The sequence below is a fragment of the Acytostelium subglobosum genome, assembly GCF_000787575.1.
Source record: "Acytostelium subglobosum LB1 DNA, scaffold: scaffold16, whole genome shotgun sequence".
Classification (NCBI taxonomy): Eukaryota; Evosea; class Eumycetozoa; order Acytosteliales; family Acytosteliaceae; genus Acytostelium; species Acytostelium subglobosum.
The window spans coordinates 394318-415469 of NW_012236517.1; the positions used below are offsets into that span (position 1 = coordinate 394318).

The window sequence follows — 21152 nt, forward strand, 5'->3', positions numbered from 1 at the left end:
GATGTTATGGACATGCTCAACCTTGTGCTTAATATGTTCAGTGTTAGTGAGACACACTTGACATAGTACCACATTGCAGTCATAACAAATAATCCTTTGCTTCTTATTATGAATAATACATCTGAGTGTATCATCTTTATCATTACCATTCTTCTTCATGGTAATACCTTTACAGGCATCCATCTCTTTATCTCTATCTTTATTTCTAATTCAAACACAAGAATGAACAAACATCACACTGACTTAGTTGAGCTGCCAAAGTGAACATTTAAGTTTGGCCCTTGCCCTTACCCTAACCCTACCCTTGCCCTCACCCCGACTCTTGAAGGCATCTTGTTCCATCTGGATAGTGATAACAATAGGTTAACCATTGAGGTGTACAGGTCAATATTATTATAAAGAGTGAGAAGATAGTGCTGATTGTGAGGAGGAAGGAGAGGAGGAAGGTATAATAATAATAATAACAACAACAACTACACTTTAGTTGGCCTCCTCATAGAGGGGGTTGGAGCCATTGCCTGGCTTCTCGTTGTACAGTGGGTTGGAGCTCATGCCACTGATCTTGTTGTTGGTCGATTGCTTCCAGTAGTCATATCCCTTCTTGCCTCCAAAGATCATGATGGCCAGCGCCACGGCAGCAGCCACGACAACACCGGCAATGACACCGGTCGAGATGATGGCAGCCTTGTTACAGCCGAATGGCAGAGGTGAGTAGTCGTGGAACTCGCACTTCTGGGACTCGGGGTTGCACACGCCGTACTGGCAGTCGGGGTTGCTTGGCACACAGGTGCGCGCGAACTGGACACAACCAAAGCGTGGGTCACACATGGTGTCATTGCAGTAGTTGTCCGACTGGCAGGTGCGGTTGGTGTAGGCACAGCCGACGCCGGTGACGCACTGGGGCACCTGGCAGAGGTTGAGCTCTGGACAAGTGATGTTGGTGTGGGCACAGCCAGTGAGCATGTCGCAGCTGTCCTCGGTACATGGGTCCTTGTCGTCACAGGAGACTGGCGTGTAGATACACGATCCGTTGCTGCACATGACATTGTTGCAGCCATTACCATTGTTGCAGAGAGCGAGGGTGTCCTGGCATTGACCCAGGGCTTGGTTGCATGTCTGGCAGCCCTGGCATTGCATTGGGGTGTGGGTGATGACGCCAGTGGTGGCATTGCAGTGGTCCACGGTACAGTTGTTGCCGTCGTCAATGTTGATTGGCGAGTATTCGCACTTGCCAGTGGAGTTGTTGCAAGTTGCCACCATGCATGGTGGGGTCGACAATGGGTTGCAGCAGTCACACTCCTCGCGGGAGAGAGTGCTGTTCTCACAGCCGTTGACGCCACACTTGTAGATGACGCATGGGTTGGTGTTGGCTGGGTCAGTGCAGTTGCGTGGGCTGGTAACACATCCGCTCACTGGGTCGCAAGAGTAGAGGGTGCACACATCATTGCCGGTACAGTTGATGGCCTGGACGTTGCAGGTATCCTGGGCGACGGAGGCGCCTGGAACACAGACAGAAGTGTGGCAGGCGTCGGCTGGGGAGCACTTGTCCTGGTAGCGGCAGCCGGTGGTGGTGTCACACATGGTGTTGACCTGGCAGGAGAGCTCGGCGCATGTCTTCTTGGAGACGATGCCACATGAGCCGCCTGTGCAGCCGTAGTTGTTGCACTGGTCGGTGCTGTTGGCGCAGTTCATTGGTGTGTTGGAACAGAAGGTCTTCCAGTTATTTCTGGTAATGCCTGGTGTGTTGGCGGCGGGACACTTGTCGATGGTACATGGGTTGTTGTCGTTACAGTCACGGGATGCAATGCAGCAAGATGATCCATCACCATTGCACACATTGCAGTAATCAATATGTCCACACTTGACGGCCAAGTTGGTGTTGATTCTGATTGTTGATGTGGAGGTATGTCTCTCACAGTAATACAAATCAAAGGCATAGGTGTTACCCTGTGATTATGATTGGTGAGTGGTATGAGTGTGTTAGATTGATGAGTGATTGGAATTCCAGGTGACGATTGGAAATTAGACAAGTGACGTGACAAATTTAAAGATACATACAATAGTAAGTCCAAGCTTGCTAAGGGTTACGTTCTGCTCATCGGCAGTGTGGATACCTCCGAGATCAATGACAAGCCTGTTGTCAATGTAAACCCAGACGTCATCATCTCCTCTGAAGTTGAATACCTCATTACCCTGATGAGATTGAGAGGTGAGAGATATTGGAGAGGAGTTAATATCAATTGGAATATTAATATTAATATTAATTTTACTTACAACAAAGGTAAAGTACATGTTGACCTTCATGCAGTAGTGGAAGTTCTGATAACCGTTGTAGTCAGAGTATTGTCTCTTGGAGGAGTCGGTATCCCATCCTTGGTAGTTGATTGGGAAGAAGGTCTGTTGGTTGAGCTCATAGACGCTTGGACTGATGGGTGTGAAGGTCATGTCGTAGTTGACAAACCTGGTGATGGCGGGGTCGTTCACAAAGAACTTGGCGAACAGGGCCTTGTTGGTAATGCATCCTTTCTGGAATACAGATTCTGGCGAATTTGGGTTGAGGACGGGGATCTTGGTAACCTCGTCCAGAGTGTCTGCAACCAATCCCTTGGTCATACCTCCATTGACACTGATGTCTGGCTCAAAGTTGGGATTGAACGATGGGTATTGGTCAAATATAGATACAGGGATGGTAAATGGTTCTATTCATGATATTGGAGTGTAGCATGGTTAATTAATTAATTATTCATCGGGAGAGAATGATTGAATGATTGAATGAATGACTACTTACGTTGAGCACCATTTGACAGGGTGATAAATACAATGATAGTTGTTAATAAATATAGAGAGGTTAATAATCTTGCCATTTTCCTATAATGTCTTGTTATCTCTTTGTTTGTATAATAATTATCTCTACAAGTAGGTGAGAATGAATATCCAATGTTGAGATTGAGTAGTGATCGGATGACACTAGGACTGGAGTTGGTAGAGGAATTTGCATGACTCCACGTGGATAAAGCAAAGGAAAGAAAGAGTGAGGATGTGGAGGAGGAAGGGAGGAGGAAGAGGAAGAGACGCAATAATTGAGGACAATTATTGATTAGATGTGATGGCCTGCGGGCGCCCACCCTCCACAGAAAAGCCAGTCAACGAACTCGGCATGATGCATGGACAAGAGTGACCATGATCAAGGTCACAGAAAACACCAAATTACGGCAATATTCTCGGGTGATCTCGGCACGTCACTTCAGCGCAGCAGACACGCCAAGACATGTTTTGTAAATCTTGTACCAGGTGGCACTCGCCTCATGAGTTGATCTTGAACATCCATTGTTGTAGAGGTATAATGGATGCATGGCATGCACGGTTGGGGAGTCACTTGTGTTGGGGGGACAGGAGGGGAGAGAGATAAATGATGGTTTGCCCGCTAATAGGGTGGCGTCCAGCCACGGTTGGCCCATTAAACATCTCTTTGTCTACTCATCTCGATGTATGGATCAGCTGTGATCTGAAGCTTGGTTAGTATGTCGTCAACATTGGTTGAGGCCTTTATCTCGGGTGCAAAACAGGCTCAAAGGCCTTTCAAAACAAGCACAAACAAATAAGTTTTGTTTCGCGCAACTTGCAAACATCGCCGAGCGATTACCCGACGATACCGGGGTATTAATTTACTTACAATGAGTGACTGGCCTTTAATCATGAGTGCAACAATTGGATCTTGCACTCTCTCCGCTCCGATTAGTTGATCATTCACGTAATGTATGATTATTACCATAATGGGTAGGATTGTTTGTATGACCAACACATCACATCCCTACAACCTTGTTGACAACAACAACATCAACAGGATACGGGATCAATGATTGATGATTTGGTGACAGTGTAGGTGCACTTGTCGGGGCTTTCGGTCATGGTCACCAGTGGTCTGGTGTTTTGTTGACATATGTCACCAAGCCTATCCTGGGGACAATAGATAATCAATCCATTCCAATGCCACCCTTCTATTGATTTGATTCGATCATGGTTAGATCGGCACTAAACATGTTTGATTGCTACTTGGTTGTTACTTTAAACAACAACAATGTCTCTATCATAGTATACTATGTTGGAAAGGATAAAATGATTCTATAAACTGTTATAACTATTACAATGATTGTTTGTGATTGGCTTACTGATTGATTGAATGAGTGCACTCAAAATCATTCGTTTTGTGTGATGATCACCCCACACTTTGATGACAACTGACACACCTACTTGATTGCCAACATTTGATAAGTGATAGATAGATACATATACATTAATAGATATAAAGAGAAGACATGTCGGACTTGTATAAATCAATATCGAGCAACTTCCAGGCATCAGGAAAGCTGGGCACAAGCGAGTCAGCCGACGACTCGTCGTCCCCATCTAGCGCCAGCAACATCATCAACAGCATCACCAACATCACCTCTACCAATGTCCCATCAAGAGAGGACGAGACATTCTTCACACCAGTGGCTCGTACACTCATCAGCTTCTTTAATGCCTCCAAAGAGGTTACTCCTGTATGTGTTTAAGTCTTCTTTCATTCATTCGTTCGTCTTCTCATTCCTGACTCACACATTCAATGACAACAGAAGGTACAGCAGACAATGGATGATGGCTTCAAGTCCGCCGCAAAGGGATTCGTTGACACTGTAAACGTTGTCAGTGTGCGCAACAACTACAAGAAGTCAATGGAGATGTTGGATCAGGCACCACCCGCACTTGTTGTTGGTGCAGCAACCTTGTTGCCAATCGTATTGTTCAAGAAGGGTAAGTAGGATAGAGACTCTATGATATGTGCGACGAGAAGGATGTGACTAACGTTTGGTTGTCATTGTAGTTCCCTCAGTCAAGGACCCAGCATTGGCAGTGCTAGGTTTCAGTGTATCGATGTACTACTGCTACCCTGAGCTCGTGTCAAAGGCAAGCAAGCGTGTGGTAGAGTTCTACAAGCAACAGACAGCCAACAGACAGCTCATCGAGAGCGTCACCATCAACCCACCTCCCGCTCTCGACAAACCATTGTCGGACAAGCAATAAGGTCGATCAATCAATCATCATTGCAATCAATCGATAAAATAGGTCGTCATCCGATGGCGACAATATAGTATAGTTATATATATAATATGATGGATGCGACAGCGATGTCCCTGTTTATTACTTGTCACTTGGTCACTTGGTCCACTTGTCACATAGTTCAACCGCTGCCTTCTCCTCTTCTCTTTCGTATCTATCTGTAGACGAGCCGTCTGTATGGACGAGCTCATATCTTTGGTTTAATCCCTAACCTGGGTCGCCTATTCCCGCAATCACTTCCGTTCGTAGCCAGTCGCCAGTGGCATGCGCCAACAACAATTGACGCGTCATTGCCATTGTGATGGTTGGCCAACAAAGTACTCATGACCAAAAGGAATAAGCTGCTAGTTATCGACCATCATCGTCCTCTGTTTGGTTGGAAGAGTGAGAGTGGGAGGGCAGATGAAGATGTTAGGATGGCTTGGCTGTGAGGCTGGCGCGTCCTTGGAGGGGACGAATGAGAGGTCGGACGAGCATACCCTGGGGCGAGATGGAATTGAATTGAATTGAATGGATAGTATGAGGGATGGATGGTGGATAGATGGAGGATGGCAGTGGGTGGGGATCGGTAATGGATGATGGGATTGACGAGTGGATGTTGATCGATTGACAAGTGACACACAACACACAAGGGGACGAGGAACAATGATGAAAGAGTATGTATTGATAATGCTCATCCTCCAGCTCGCATTGAGGCCCTCCAAGTCAAGGTGGCAAATGGCCTATTTTTACTGCAGAGTGTCCCCGCTACGTACCATCTAAAGCAGCGATCATTTCCAGGAGCATCTGTGCGTTCATAAATGCTGATCTGACTCTGTTGAATATGATAGATTAGGTAAGCGAGGGAGGGCGAGGTGGAGGCAAGGCGAGGAACAAAAAGGAAGTACCCCTCCCTTTTGGCTGGCTGGCTGGCTGACATGACTACACATACATTAGTGATTTGTTACCATTGGCACCATTGTTTAATATATTGTTGGAGTTTGTGTTGCTACTTGATGGCTTTAGTGATGGGATATTGGTATTCATTTTCGATGTTGCTCCTGATGCTGAAGCTGATGTTGCTGTGGCGAATGAAGTCGTCGTCGACGTCGTTTTAAACAGGTTGTTTGTTGCTGTTGCAATGTTAAACTTTGATGATACTGAAGACGATGCTGATGTAGACACACGGGCAGCCCGTGATATACTATTAGAAGCTTTATTCAGTAGTCTAAACGTATTCATTTTATATATATGTATAAGTTATAGTTGTGTGTTGTGATGTATGAATGATGAAACGAGTCCCGAGTGAACAAGTTCTGATCATCAGTTTTTGTGAGTGTTAGAAAGAAAAAGACCAAAACTGGACACAGTTAGGTAGCTGTAATAGATGGTATATACCCAAACGAACAGATAATAATAATTGATGGTCATCCACACCGCATTATGATGGAACATTGTTTATATCTTGGTTTATCAAGCATGGTTTATTCAAAGAATATTTCATTCCTTTGGGTCTCAAATAAACAAGATGATGTGAGGCTCTCAACTTGTTAATTAAGTGCACTTAATTAGGATTGAACATCAACAAGTATAACAATACAAAGCTAAAGTGTCGTCTTGTCAGATCCACCCCCCCCTTCACCACACTGTTCAACCATCACATATTACACCCTCCACCCTACACTACTTAAGTTCATCACTCCATCATCAAGTTGTTTTATAACAATATCAATAACAAGTGTAATACAACATAGATAGAGAGAGATATAAAGATATAAAGAAAGAGAGATATAGAATGAGTAGCAGTAGCAATAACAATGATATCCAGTTGATAAAGAATGATAAGTTGGAGAATATAAAGAAAGTGACGAGTAGACTACAACTGTTTGTTGCCAATGGTGATGTACTGTTCGCAGAGCCACCAGTGAGGAACAATCACAAGGATGATGTCAATGAATTGATTGTACTGTTTGAAACAAGTAACAAGGCCATTGCACAAGGTATCAACGTTGATGACTCCAACTATGAACTACACCGTTGCTTTGAAGACATGGTAGTAGGAAGAAAAGGTGAAGAGTCCACTGGAGAAGGTGTTGCATTCATAAAGGTAATGTTATGTTGTGGAGTGGAGTGGAGGGAGTTGGACTAGACATGATACTAATACTACTGATCAGTGTCCGACCAAGTCTGGCTCATACATCTTTATGCTGGTCACCTATCCATTACCTACATTGTCCGCCAAGATAGTTCCAATGATGAAGGAATACTGCGCAGCCTACAACATGTAACATGTACATATAATAGTTATGGAATGAATGAATGAAAGAATATAGATTGAATGATTGGCAACATGTATAAGAGATTGATTGATTGAATGAATGAATGGTTTAAAGTTTATGTTGGTAACTGATGCCGATGTGCGAATGGCGATGACGCTATGTACATTGGCTGGATCGATCCTAGATACATTATAATGATTGAATGAATGTAGTGACAACACTACTCTACTCTTGCTTAGGCTTGTCGTAACATACATGCTCCCAAAGAGTCTGCATCGATGGAGCGGATACAGTGCCATCAAGACTCATATACTCGTAGATAAAGTACACCTTGAAGGTGTATAGTTTCATCGAGCCAAAGTGCGCGCTATTGAACTGGCGACAGATGTATCGGCCCGTCTCGAGACGCAGCTCGTTCGCATTGGCCGAGTTGTAGCCATTCTCCCAGAACTTGAACCATCGATGGTTGCCGTACGTCGTGTCGAAGGGCACCGGCTTGTCAAAGTTGACCTCCATGTTGACCTTGTCAGTGAGATGCATCTGGTGGAAGGCGTTGTCCTTGAACAGCTCGATCTTGGTGCCGTTGTCGGTCTCACCGTGAATCGCGTGCCACCAATGGATCTTGGGTGGAGATGGACTGAACATGTTCCAGCCCTGGTCGAAACGAATGAGGAAGGCCACCTGCTGCTGGCGATAGCTCCAGAATGGCACGCGGTACGAGAAGATGTTGAGGTTGTAGCCAAGGATTAGGTAGAACAAGAGTGCGCAAAAGATGTTGTTGGCAACAGACCAGACGCGCGATGGGCGACGACGTGGCGAGCGACGCAAAACGTACAGCGATGGACGCTTGGAGAGCGCCTGCGACTGCTTGCCCTGCTTGTGGGTGAGAACAAAGAAGCGCGAGAAAACAGAGCTGACGCCGGCTGACACGCGTGTGCACAGCCACGACAGCCAGAATAGTAGTGGGGACTTGCTCATGAGGAAGTTCAGGGCGGAAAGGTTCTTGCGACGGATTCCGTTGCTGTCGATCGTGACGAACCAGTCCTCGCCATACACGTCGCTGTTAACTGTGGTCGACATGGAGGGCTCCTCCGCCAGCTTGTCCAGTGGTGCATATGTGGCCGACGAGGGCATGATGAAGAAGGTCTTCATGATGAGCGTCGTGTACTGGCTGAGTGGTGACTCGATGTTGTAATAGACTCGCACTGGACGCTGTCCCTTCATCAGCTTCTTCTCAAAGAATCCAAAGGTGTAGTCCCAGACGAATGGTGGCATGTTGACAAACTGTGCGCAGAAGGTGACCCAGAAGAACAATCCAAGTTGCAAGAACAACACGAATCCAAGATGCAATGCCATGAATCCAACGGCGCCAAGCAGACGGCAGTAGTCAGTGTACACTGGAGAGTACCAGAACAATGGTCCAAGCAACTCCCACTTGGCAACTGCGATGGTCAATGTCCTGTTGATGGGGTGGGATGTGTTAGCTGTGTTGCACTCGATCCTAATCAAGTTAAACATACTTTAGAGTTGTCCTCCATGGGATTACCATGCGAGCAATTGGTGTTTGGAAGTAATCAAGACTGATGGCGTAGAAAGTGGCTTCTCCATTGTGCCACTCCTCACCAGACTTGTGGAAGAAGGATGCAATGTACATGCAAGACATCTGAAGCAGAACACAGATTGTCGCCATGGAGATGTAGCGGTAGCGATCGGGATTGAGTGCCTTCCTGGTGTGTGACACGGGTGCATCGTTGATGATCGGCGAGTTGTTGCCGACGACATCATCGCCTGATGATGAGCCATCGACGACAATGAAGCGTGGTGAGTCGTTGTTGTGATGATCCTCCTCCTCCTTGCCATGCTGAGCACTGTTGGCAAAGGTCCATGTGTCCACTGCAAAGAACTCGGTGGTCGGCAGGAACATGGTGAAGAAGAGCATGAGACGGAAGTAGACGTCGCCACCGTGGCCCACCAGTCCGATGTAGGCCTGGAGCGAGATGGTGAAGGCCCACGTGAGGAAGGACATCAGCTTGGTGCGGTAGCCAATGGCCATGCAAAAGGCAAAGTATGTGTGCATGAGGAACAGCACCAGCTGGCAGGTCCAGCTGGTGTTGATGAGATGGATGGGGAAGAAGTAGTTTGACGAGTACTTGGTGACGATGAGTGAGCGGGGGAACAGTCCCTCCTCCGTGTAGATGGCGAACAAGTCGGTCATACGCTCGATATTATCACCAATCACACAAAAGGCCATTGCGAAACGGAACAAAGCGATTGAGCGCAAGTCCATGCCACCCATCATCACAATACGTTTCCAAACATTCTCTGCCGTTATCTTTCCCAAGAATCCATTACTCTTCTTATAGTTGTTGCTGCCGCTACCTTTGGAATATTTACTATCTATATCTCCATTGATTGCTGCTGTATGATTAGTTGACATGTTGATTGAAAACTAATATATAAGCTGTATCTGTATCTATATATCTGTATCTGTATATATGTATCTGAATAAATAATGTTACAAGTGAAGTATTACTTTCACCATATTAATGATATAATGATATAAATATAATATAGTATGTGTAATCAAGTAATAACTCTTTTTGATATTAGTTATAACTAAGTGATAATGATAAGATGTGTTTGAGACTAGTAAAGGATGTAACACAACACGATGGAATGTTCTCACCTTCAATTAACCAATAACCACCTCGACACACAACCTCCTTCCTGTCAACCTATTTGTGTTGTTGGTGAAATAAATTGAGGCAACGATCTGCAGACGAATAATAAAAAATATCTGTATTATGTTGTTGTGTGTGTGTTTGTTGGTGTTTTGTAGGTGTGATTGCTCAACACCAAGATGAGTTGGTTGAACAAGTGGTCACAGCCATGGCTGAGTTTAGTGTTGTTGTTGAGTGTTTTTTTCAAACAACAACGTAGCCAGGTTATGAAGGGTCCAGTGTCTAATTACTTTGATGGATGTTTCACAAGAATTAGTCCATTATTACAATATAAATAGCCACGTCAACTTTGTTTAGGAGAAAGACAGAGAGTTATCTGATTGATTGATTGATAAAAGTGCCAATGATGCAAATCAAATACAACTTTTATCATCATAATGACCATTTGCTTTGAATGAAAGGATGAAGGAGATTGCTTTGTTGATTGGTTTGATCATTCATTCATTCATACAAACATTCATTCTTATTATTAATGGGCATTATAAGTGCTCACTATCAAAGAGAGACAGCGACAGACAGACAGACAGACAGAGACTTATTTTGAAGTTCAAGATATTCTTATTGGAGAGGTGAAACCCCGGAGAACAGGACAACGATATTCGTTGTTATTCTGTATCTATGAGAACTATAATCTACGTGTCGGGCAAATCTAGCTCCGGAACTTTCCACCTCAACCAGAGGTTACATCTAGTTCATGTCATTGATTGCCCAAAACAATGAAGTACCAAAATAACCAATGTCTGTCGTGTCGTGGGATATGTTTCGAACACAGAAGGTCACCTACTAGGTAGCTTAGCAGAGACACCTGGCTCTGAAACAGAATGGAATGGAGTGAATATATTCAAAGTTATATTTTGTATTATGATGACAAACAAACTATCTATCATTATCCCCTTCTAAATATGTTTTGTAAGTCTCATTGAGGCTGTCACATGTGACAGAGACTACTTCCACCCGCTGGTTGGATGTCTGTTCTGTTGTCAATGGTGGCTCTCGACGCCTTTGGAACACTAACCAAAACTAAATGTAGATCGTATTCATTGACCTTTTAACCATTTTTATCCACATTAATGTCAACCATATCCAACTCACACACACTCATATCCACGTTCGATCCCATTCCCGAACTTGAGCTCAAAGTGCACTTTGTGAACTTGCACCACACATGTTGTTCATTTCAAAGGATATCATTTATCTCTTTATACAAACATACATACACATAACTTAATATAACATAACAAACATAAACAAAAGATGTCCAACGCATTAGAGAAATTGAAGGAATTCACTGTTGTCGTATGTTGTTGAATCATTCAATCAATCTTACGAATTGACAGACTGACTGACTAAACTTACATGTATGTCCAATGTTTGATCGATATGATTTATGCTGTAGGTAGCAGACACTGCTGACTTTGGAGTGTTGTCCAAGTTTGGCTCAGTTGACAGCACAACAAACCCATCATTGGTGTTCCAGGCTTCAGTGTTGCCACAGTACAAGCATCTGATTGATGATGCCGTCGCCTACGCAAAGAAGAACTCAACTGACAAGCAGACACAGCTCTCTCTGTCGATCGACAAGCTCTTTGTCAACTTTGGTCTGGAGATCCTCAAGATCGTGCCCGGCCGTGTCTCCACAGAGGTCGACGCTCGTCTCTCCTACGACACCGAGGCCAACATCAAGAAGGCTCGTGAGCTGATCGCTCTCTACGAGGCCGCTGGCATCAACAGAAACCGTGTACTCATCAAGCTCGCCTCCACCTGGGAGGGTATCCAGGCTGCCCAGGTGCTCGAGAAGGAGGGCATCCACTGCAACATGACTCTGCTGTTCTCGCTCGTGCAGGCTCAGGCTTGTGCCGAGGCTGGCGTCACACTCATCAGTCCATTCGTTGGTCGTATCACCGACTTCTACAAGCAGAAGGAGGGCAAGGACTTCCCCGCCAAGGAGGACCCAGGTGTCCTCTCGGTCCAGGCCATCTACCACTACTACAAGAAGCACGGCTACAAGACCGTCGTCATGGGTGCCAGTTTCCGTACCAAGGAGCAACCACTGGAGCTCGTTGGCTGTGACTTGCTGACCCTCTCACCAAACATTCTCGAGGCTCTCCAGGCTGCCGACGCTTCGTTGGTCACTCCAAAGCTCTCGGCCACCAACATCCCAGGCAACGTGCCAGCCAAGCATGTTCCAACCGCTGCCAACTTCCACTGGGAGCTCACCAACAACGAGATGGCTCACTTCAAGACTGCTGAGGGTATCCGTAACTTTGCCAAGGACCTCGTCAAGCTTGAGCAACAGATTGAGAAGCTCTTGTAAGAGTGGAGTTGTAGCTCCATCCAACAACAATAACAAAGACTTGAGTGCGATGGGTTGAGTGTGGCATTCTACCACCTCGCTATGCACTCATACATGTAGATCGATGATGATGATGATGATGTTTATTATGTACATGTCGATTATCACAGGTCCACCATCTTGATGATTGAACGACTAGGTTGCGTAAGATGCTTGGAGACAACACATAGTGCTCTTCCTGGGGTAATCATACGCCAACAAACATTCGTTGCCGTCTCTTCCACTGTGACGCGGTAACTTTGTACATTGGGTAGCTTCTTGATCACTTGTTGGATGAGGCTCTTGTTGAGAAGACCGTACTTTGACTTAATATATAGCTCCTTCAGTTGGGCGGGGATGATTAATATATCTGGTAGTAGGATCACATTGAACCTTATTGTCAGGCAAAGACCATCAAAGGCTGGATGATGTCCAATGTCAACCAGGGGTAAGAATGAACGGATCTTTAGTCGAAGTAATGTCGTCAGTGTCATCAGGAAGTCAGGGAATGTAGACCGAACGATAATGTTGTTACCTAGCCCCAATGATATTAAAGTTGGAGGTAAGGATACTAAGTCCAATGGTTGACTGTGGTTGTAGCCAAATGATAGCTTTCTTAGTGACCCTGGTAGTATACCAGGTATATTGAGGGGATTGTCAAAGAATGATCCAAACTTCAAGGTATGAAGTGATTGTGGAAGCACGTAAGGATCGATAGCAGCTTTATAGCGATGACCAAACTTTAAGTATTGGAGTGATCGTGGCAGTACATCGAGTGCAATGGGTTGGGTGTAGTGATATCCAAAGACTAGCTTGATTAACGATGGTGGTAGAACACCTTGGACAATGATCTGATCGTACATGTATCCTGTTGTCAATGAAGTAAGTGATGATGGAAGGACATTTCGCTCCAGAGGCAGATTGTAAATTGCGCCTAGTATTAGAATGAGTAGGTTCTCTTGCAATGAACCTGCCAATATAGGTTTGTTTGCCGACCATTTCATCGTTGATAGTGTGGATCGTGAGGTGCACATGGGGCGCAGTATCTTGCCATTGATGTACAGGTTGAAGAGTGAGTGGCAAGTCAAACACAAGCATGCAACATCAATATCATCATCCAACTGCTTGGTTATCTGTTGTAGGATATAAATTGATAGTGACTCCATTCCATTCTCTCTCTTGATCAATCAATCAAATAAACAAACTCAAATAATGAATGTCGTGTTATCGGTAACGACAGATTTAATGGTAGTCGTGTTTGATCAAGTTGCCAATAGAGAGGTTTGGAGTTACCTGTTCGTGTCCAACATCTAGTCCAATTCAATGATCATACTGATTCCTCCATCAATGCCTTGCACGCTTTAAGTTCTGTTTGATTGATTGATGGGTGGATCCGTGTGAGTGATGGTCCGGGCAACTGGATGGCTGGAAACATCGATACACATACCATAATATAATACATTAAATTTCTTTGCACTGATCTCGAATGGATGAAGGGTAGTCTCGCCAGTTGATGGGTTCCTGACCTTGAGGTTGAGCTGGATGTTTGGTGTGTTGACTTCGTTCACTGTGTTGGAGCTCAGCAAATAGTCCACTCGCCAGTCGATGTTCTCAATCGAGTTCACTATAAAGTGTTGTCGTTATGTTGGAGAGTAGTTAGAGATGGCCCATTGCACTGCCAGACAATCACGAGACACGTTACACTTTAGTGTATTGCTGTGGAATATGGATCTGAGTTTGTCCTTGTGCTCACGGAATGCACGTGATATAGAGTCACAATGCTCCTTGGGCAGACCGAGTTGCTGCAGCTCATTGGACAGAGTAGTTTCGTCGACGTCATTCTTTACAGCGTTGAATACAATGAAGTGAATGGCAGCGATCAGTGCCTTAATATCGCCCAGTACGAATCCAGCGTCCTTGACCAACTTCTCAACCTTCTCAAACTGTTATCGATTTGATTCGATTCAATTGAATTGATTGATTGATTGATTGAGTGTAGTGTGAGTGTTTGTGATCAATACCTAGTGAGACCATCGAGATGACACTTACATCAATCTTCTCTCCAGAGAAACTGTTGATAACCTGTACAGTGAGCAACTTGATTCTTATATTGGTCTGTAAGAGTTTGAATGATTGGTTAACAATTTGGCTGTCTGTTGTTTCTGTTGTTTTCCGATCGATGATCCCAACTTACAATCTTTGACATTGTGCTTATCTCTCTGAGCAACCAGTCTGGAGCATCAAGCTCTCCACAGAATTTGAACCTCTATCAATCATTCAATCATTCATTTTAATGTTAGTACTTCTGTCATAACCTTCATTCATTCATTCCATGTATTGATGATCTATACCATTGTATATCAATCTGTTTGTGTATATATACGATCCTTGATGAACGTATACTTATATATATGAATATGTATATGTAAGTAATAATGAACTAAATGAAGACTGATGGTCCTCTTTCTTGAACAAAAATCTGGACCAATGAGCAAAAAACACAACTTTGAGAGATCTTTGGATTTTTCCAAAGAGATAATTACAATCAAAGAGTTATAAATGTTATCCATACATCATAAATTGGTTACAAATATAAGTTATTACAATATAATCATAATAATAACTATGTACAATGATATTGATCATTCATGAGGTGGACTATCACTTTGTCCCATAATCTAACAATTTGGGGTTGCTCAATGTGGGGTGCGGGTTGATCTTCGTAATGATCTGATCAAAGTTAGATCATTCATTCATTGACTTATTTATTTATTACATTATACAGATATAATATATAGGATGAGCGATAATAGACAAACATCGACATCAAATACAACGTCTACAACACCTGTAGGCGGTGCGAGTACAAGGACAAGCACAGGATTCCCAGGCACAACTTCGACAAGTCTAGGCTCAACATCATCCGATATAAAGGAGATGTCAAATCAGTTCTCAATGTCGGATATGATGTCGGCACTCAATGTATCGTCGTCTTCCACACTGACCGACAGGGAGATGGTGATCAAGGGCATGGTCAGCGGCACAGAGTACGGCGGCCCGCCCAAGCGCACGATCTACCTTGAGGATGACCCGCAGATCTTTGATCCGAGCGACCCCCAACTCAAAGAGGACATCATTCGAATGATCATCCAATACTTGCAGGACGAGGGTTACACAGCGTCGCTGCTCACTGTGCAGGACGAGGCCAATGTCAAGTTCACCGAGCAGCACTACAAGGCGTCTCGCATGAAGAAGATGAAGAAGGCAATACTCGAGGGCGATTGGACCGAGGTCGAGAAACTCAGCTCAAAGACCACGTTCAAGAACCAGCAGTCCTTCCTCTACGCGGTCTACAAGCAGGCCTACCTCGAGCTGATCGAGAAGGCCGAGTTCCAAAAGGCCTTTACATACTTGACGAAGCGACTCAAGCCGCTCGAGGGCCGCCAGACCAACGCCGACGAGTTCAAGGAGCTGTGCTACCTGCTGACCTGCCGCTCAGTGCAGGAGGTGCCGTCATTCAAGAACTGGGACGGCAGCAAGGGCTCGTCGCGCGAGAAACTGGTCGAGCAGTTCCAGTCGATGCTGGACCTCGAGGGCACCAAGACTACGGGCCTGTTCCGCGTGCCCCCTCATCGCCTGCTCACGCTGATGAAGCAGGCCATCACTTATCAGATCGAGTTTGGTCGCTACCATCCCAAGGTCGTTCCCAGGATCAAGTCGCTGTTGGAGGACTATAGCTGCTTCGTGCTGCCAAACAGCTTGCGCACGACTCTCAGCGGCCACAAGAAGAATGTCAAGTGTGTCGAGTTCATCGGCACCAATGGCCTGTCGCTCGCCTCGGGCTCTAGCGACAACACAATCAAGCTTTGGAACACAGAGACAGGCGCACTGCTGTCCAATCTTACAGGAAACACATCGCGCATTTGGGATCTGTCGTCTTCGGCGTCGGGCAAGCTGTTGGCCAGCGCATCAGGTGATGGCCTCGTTAACATCTGGGACATCAGCCAGACTACCAAGCCAACGTGTCCACTTACGATCAAGGCGCACGAGGGTGACGCCTACACCGTCCAGTTCCACCCTGGACAGGACCACATTGCCAGCGGTGGCTACGACAAGACGATCCACCTACACGACGTGCGCACAGGCCAACTGGTCAAGTCATTCATCGGCCACTCGTCGTCCATATCCAAGGTTATCTTCAACCCACATGGCAACCTCATCATATCTGGCTCCAAGGACAGCACCATCAAGTTCTGGGACATTGTAAGTGGCGTGTGCATCAAGACGCTGACCAGTCATCTGGGCGAGGTGACATCGGTGGCCACTAACAGCAGCGGATCGCTGTTGCTGTCGGCCTCCAAGGACAACTCCAATCGTATGTGGGACATCCGCACGGCGCGCCCACTCAAGCGTTTCAAGGGCCATCAGAACACATCCAAGAACTTCATTCGCAGCTCGTTCGGACCAAATGAGTCGCTGGTCGTTGGAGGCTCGGAGGATGGCTCCGTGTACATATGGGACATCGAGACGTGCAACATCCTTCAGAAGCTGGAGGGCCATGCCGGCATGGTCTACTCGGTGGCATGGAGTCAGCAACAATCCGTCCTGGCGAGTAGCTCACACGACAACACCGTCAAGCTCTGGTGGTATGATCCATCAAAGCCTGTATTCTGTGATATATAAATAACAACCTAAACCATCAATCAACAACCTGCTTGCTCATCAATGTATATATTGTATTTGAATCAATCAATCAATCAATCAATCATCACGTATTAGACATGTGCTGTAGGCCATTCTTGTGGGCACTGGATCATCGTCATTGATGGGGATCCATTGATCGTTGAGCTTTGAGTATCGGTAGTTGTTGCCCGTGCCGCCAAGTTGGATGATGTCATTCGATGTGGTGTAGACAAGATGGTAGTAGTTGTTGGTGATGGGGGATGACGCGATAGTTCTGGATAGCTTTGTGGTCAGTGACAGTCTGATGGTGGCCAAGCCTACGGTCATCGTCAGTTGATCCTTGCCATCAAAGCAGCATGCAAAGAGCCAGCCGTTAACGGCGCTCTCCATGAACACCGTACAGACCTTGGTCTGCAGGCTGCACATGTAGATGTTCTTGTTGGGATGCGACACGTCTTGGTAGCCACCAACAATGTACAGTTTGGTGTCATGAATGAGTGTATGAGGGTTGGCCAGGGACAGGGGCATGCGACCGACTCGCGAGAACTGAAGTGTGTCTAGGTTGAAGCAATCGATGCGGTCTAGCATCTTTTCGTTGAAGCAGCCACCAACCAGGTAGATCAAGTTGCCGCCATCGTAACAAGAGGATATGCTGCGTCCACCTGGCACACCAACGATCTCAATGTCGTTGAGCCATTGCTGCTCGGTGAGTGAGTAGCGAGAGTAGGTTGTTGGGGCGCCATCGCCGCCAAATATGTACACGCAGCCGCGAGCGTACACGGCCGACTCATAGATGCGTCGTCTGTTTGTAAACGCATCGTTGAGCTTAATCCACTTGCCAGTGTCCAATGAAAGCATTGCGCAAGAGTCCTTGAGCGAGGTGAAGATGTGATTGTTGAAGCTGTGCGTGGGCGAGCGAGCGGGATCTCGTTTCTTGGCCTCGACTAGTTCGAAGCACAGTCGAATGTGCTCCTTGACGTCATTCAACTTGAAGGTCATTGTGTCAACGCGATATGGGTTAGTGACCTTGTAAACGGTCGACAGGGAGCGGGAGCCACGCTGGACGAATGCCAACAGCTGATTATCCGTGCAACGCATGAATGCAGCTTCATCACCAGGCAGGAATGAGTTGTTTAAGAACTGCTCCATTGACTCGGATGAGTTGATTGACTCGACCAAGCGATCGATGGAGTCCATTTCGTCATCAGCCGCGTTGTCTGGTGGGTTGGGCTCGGTCTGCGTCTGAGATGTCAGCCGCTCAATCTCATCAATGATACATTTGATTGTGGATGTTGTTTGTTCGAGCTCTAGGATTAACGGCTTCTTTATCCTCTGCTCCTCCACGACGAGGAAGTGATGCAGCTCAGTGAACTGATCGGCCACCATCTTTTGAGAGGTCTGCATCGTCTCGTAGGACCATGCCAACTTTTGTAATGTGTCCCATAGCGAGTTCAAGCGTGAAGTGAATCGCTGGTACTTGATACCAGAGTTGTCACACTGTAGTTTAATGTTCTCGACTTGGTCAAAGTCGTGTCTTGTATGCTGTGCCGCCAGACACAGAGCACAAATGATTTGATTACAATCAAAGCATATGAACCTTTGTTTCTTATTATGTGTATCACATCTTTGTAGACTGGACGTACTTGTAGTTGCAGTAGAAGTTGTATTTGTAGTAGTAGTTGTGTTGTCAATTAAGTTGTTATTGTCATTGTTGTTATCGTTGATTTTAATGTCGTCAATGATTGTATTCTCGCTCATCTATCTGACTATTATCTCTATCTAATGTTGTTATTATTATTATTACAATTGTTTTATGAATAAATAAACAAGATGAAAGATTGATGCTAAGATGAGGGCGGGTGTGGCACCAATCAAACATTGCATGCCCACACACTGCAAAGATTCTCGATCAAGAATCAATTTCGTTTGATCAATCAACTTGTCAATAGTTGGTTGCTGCTAAGGTTCTGCAGGGGATAGTCAAGGTTACGCAGAGAATTCATTTTTCAGCGGTCTCAATCCTTGGGTTCGAGCTGGTTCGACCCTGGACAACCCTTGGAACAGCAAGGGGAACCCTTTCAAACCTTATCTGATGTTAATTAAATATTTATATTTTTATTGTTGTTGTTGTAGTTGTTGTTGTGGTTGTTGTTGTTGTTGTATGATAAATTAGACCTTAAAGAAATCGTCGTCTCGTCCAAAGGAGTGGAACATATTGGTCAAATATGCGATAATTGTCCAGAGTGCGTTGTGTCGTTGAATGTTGTCAGAAAGGTCGCCAAGTGATCTGATTGTGTCTGACAATATGTTCCATTTCTTCATCTCTCCAAAGACATTCTCAATGATGATCCTCACCTTCTTGATTCGATTGCTCTCATCTTTCTCTCTCAGGATACGCTCGGCATCGAATCCTTCTTTGGTGACCTTGGCTTCCAATGCCTTCAACTTCTTAGATACCTTGGTCGCCTCCTTTCCTTGACGCAGGCGATGCTCATCGAGCGTGCGTTTTCTGATCATCTTGTCTGTGTACTCCATATGATCGATCAATGAAGCCGACTTGATCTTGGGGGTGATGGTGTTGGTGTAGTACTTCTGACCTCCTTTGAATCCTTTGTCACCGAGAATGACAATATCTTCATCGAACAGAGCCTGTAGTCTAGGTGCAGCATCCTTGTAGAGCGAGACGTCAGGCTGGGCGCCTCCCTCTGTCTTACCTACATACACGATCTTGCCACGTATATCGCAAATGACCAACACTGCCAAAGAATACATTGATTTCTTGCCAGAATAAACAAGATCCTTGATCGTCTTGTGTGGCGGCACTTGAATCCTCTGCTCTGACCCGTCCACAATGAGATGAACATTGTGCTTAATACCATCTTTCCATATTTCTGCATGATTGTCTCGAAGCTCTCCATTGTGAACCACATCCTGGAAGTACCCATGGCAGTACGACTTCAATCTATCGAACACCTTGGTGAATGAGTACCTGAGCTGAGCGATTGTCAATTGATATAGGAACACACGCTCCATCATGTACCAGGGAAGGTTGTGGCGGCACCTCATGAGGAAGACGAGCATGTCCTTGTGTTCAAAAGAGTGCTTCTCACAGAGCTGAGACACTTGACTATGGGAGAGCTTGAAGTAACTTGTGTACTCTTCATCTTGGTTGAACCATTGATCTGTAAGTGCAGAGTTGAGGGTATGGCATTTGTCAGTTAATGGACTTAGCTTGCTGGCAGCATATTTATTCTTCACCTTCTTCAAGGGTATTGTTCTTCCTCTTATTGTTCCTCCTTGTTGTTGTTGTTGTTGTTGTTGTTGTTGTTGGTGTTGGTGTTGCAGCTGCTTTCTTGGCCTTTGATTTAGACACTGGTTTGGTTATTGCTGGGCTTGGTGCTGCTGGGCTGGGTGCTGGGATGGGTGGTGATGTAGTTGTTGACATCGCATTATCGTCGATATCTATCGTTGCCCTGCTGGAGATACCGGTGTTCGCTTCGCACCATTGAGTCCATTTCTCTCGTTTGTTGGTTAGATACTCGACAAGGCAGTTCCATCGACAGAAGTATACAAAGACGCCAAACGTGCTGTCTGGATGGCAACACTTCAAGATGCGAGAACAACCCTTTGAACAGTTCTGGCAATGTTGGACAGAATCTCCAATGATAGGCTTCTCTGGATCGTGTTCTCCAATCGCAGGTACAGCAAGCTTCAAATAGGGCATTGACCTGGTATGGTTTGTAATATGTCCAACACTGCACATCATCATTTTTTGGTCGCCATAGTAGACAATGATCTTCTTCTCGATCTTGTTCTCTGGTGAATTGCAAGTCGCCTCTACTATAATCCGGTTGGGATTGGTTGGGTCTCGAACGTTGGAATGCAGGAAGCACTTGGTTTGTTTGCTAGTCTCTCCATCCATCAACTTCTTGGTATGTGTGATATTCATCAGCTCTCTATTGTTCTCTGCCGCACTTGTTTGGTTGGCGTCTTCATTTGCTGAAGCGTGAGTGTTGATGACAACGATGTTGGTTGTGG

At 45.5% G+C, this 21152-nt stretch overlaps 12 protein-coding genes across 12 annotated transcripts; 4 read left to right on the top strand and 8 right to left on the bottom strand.

Annotated features, from left to right (window-relative positions):
• Positions 1-480: 480 nt before the first annotated feature.
• Positions 481-2864, bottom strand: SAMD00019534_078770 (hypothetical protein; the record flags this gene model as incomplete). The annotated part of the gene is made up of 4 exons (XM_012896917.1): positions 481-1947; positions 2059-2193; positions 2275-2699; positions 2789-2864. 4 exons carry the CDS (start codon positions 2862-2864, stop codon positions 481-483), a joined length of 2103 nt encoding a protein of 700 aa, XP_012752371.1.
• A 1452-nt stretch (positions 2865-4316) lies between these two features.
• Positions 4317-5064, top strand: SAMD00019534_078780 (hypothetical protein; the record flags this gene model as incomplete). Its single annotated transcript, XM_012896918.1, has 3 exons — positions 4317-4544; positions 4617-4794; positions 4865-5064. The coding sequence occupies 3 exons, from the start codon at positions 4317-4319 to the stop codon at positions 5062-5064; spliced, it is 606 nt and encodes a 201-aa protein (XP_012752372.1).
• A 783-nt stretch (positions 5065-5847) lies between these two features.
• Positions 5848-6126, bottom strand: SAMD00019534_078790 (hypothetical protein; the record flags this gene model as incomplete). Its single annotated transcript, XM_012896919.1, has 2 exons — positions 5848-5914; positions 6032-6126. The coding sequence occupies 2 exons, from the start codon at positions 6124-6126 to the stop codon at positions 5848-5850; spliced, it is 162 nt and encodes a 53-aa protein (XP_012752373.1).
• Positions 6127-6874: 748 nt separating this feature from the next.
• SAMD00019534_078800 (hypothetical protein) lies at positions 6875-7364 on the top strand (the record flags this gene model as incomplete). The annotated part of the gene is made up of 2 exons (XM_012896920.1): positions 6875-7186; positions 7254-7364. Coding segments are annotated over 2 exons (423 nt in total), but the record flags the coding sequence as incomplete, so codon positions are not given.
• Positions 7365-7514: 150 nt separating this feature from the next.
• On the bottom strand, positions 7515-9795 carry SAMD00019534_078810 (hypothetical protein; the record flags this gene model as incomplete). The annotated part of the gene is made up of 3 exons (XM_012896921.1): positions 7515-7538; positions 7614-8817; positions 8879-9795. 3 exons carry the CDS (start codon positions 9793-9795, stop codon positions 7515-7517), a joined length of 2145 nt encoding a protein of 714 aa, XP_012752375.1.
• Positions 9796-11353: 1558 nt separating this feature from the next.
• On the top strand, positions 11354-12413 carry SAMD00019534_078820 (hypothetical protein; the record flags this gene model as incomplete). The annotated part of the gene is made up of 2 exons (XM_012896922.1): positions 11354-11395; positions 11496-12413. The coding sequence occupies 2 exons, from the start codon at positions 11354-11356 to the stop codon at positions 12411-12413; spliced, it is 960 nt and encodes a 319-aa protein (XP_012752376.1).
• A 146-nt stretch (positions 12414-12559) lies between these two features.
• On the bottom strand, positions 12560-13597 carry SAMD00019534_078830 (hypothetical protein; the record flags this gene model as incomplete). Its single annotated transcript, XM_012896923.1, has 1 exon — positions 12560-13597. A coding segment is annotated over one exon (1038 nt), but the record flags the coding sequence as incomplete, so codon positions are not given.
• A 161-nt stretch (positions 13598-13758) lies between these two features.
• SAMD00019534_078840 (hypothetical protein) lies at positions 13759-14637 on the bottom strand (the record flags this gene model as incomplete). The annotated part of the gene is made up of 5 exons (XM_012896924.1): positions 13759-13799; positions 13879-14055; positions 14134-14374; positions 14481-14546; positions 14626-14637. The coding sequence occupies 5 exons, from the start codon at positions 14635-14637 to the stop codon at positions 13759-13761; spliced, it is 537 nt and encodes a 178-aa protein (XP_012752378.1).
• A 578-nt stretch (positions 14638-15215) lies between these two features.
• On the top strand, positions 15216-17102 carry SAMD00019534_078850 (hypothetical protein; the record flags this gene model as incomplete). The annotated part of the gene is made up of 1 exon (XM_012896925.1): positions 15216-17102. A coding segment is annotated over one exon (1887 nt), but the record flags the coding sequence as incomplete, so codon positions are not given.
• Positions 17103-17192: 90 nt separating this feature from the next.
• Positions 17193-18872, bottom strand: SAMD00019534_078860 (hypothetical protein; the record flags this gene model as incomplete). Its single annotated transcript, XM_012896926.1, has 1 exon — positions 17193-18872. The coding sequence occupies one exon, from the start codon at positions 18870-18872 to the stop codon at positions 17193-17195; it is 1680 nt and encodes a 559-aa protein (XP_012752380.1).
• A 411-nt stretch (positions 18873-19283) lies between these two features.
• On the bottom strand, positions 19284-20150 carry SAMD00019534_078870 (hypothetical protein; the record flags this gene model as incomplete). Its single annotated transcript, XM_012896927.1, has 1 exon — positions 19284-20150. One exon carries the CDS (start codon positions 20148-20150, stop codon positions 19284-19286), a length of 867 nt encoding a protein of 288 aa, XP_012752381.1.
• Positions 20151-20361: 211 nt separating this feature from the next.
• SAMD00019534_078880 (hypothetical protein) lies at positions 20362-21111 on the bottom strand (the record flags this gene model as incomplete). The annotated part of the gene is made up of 1 exon (XM_012896928.1): positions 20362-21111. A coding segment is annotated over one exon (750 nt), but the record flags the coding sequence as incomplete, so codon positions are not given.
• Positions 21112-21152: the final 41 nt, after the last annotated feature.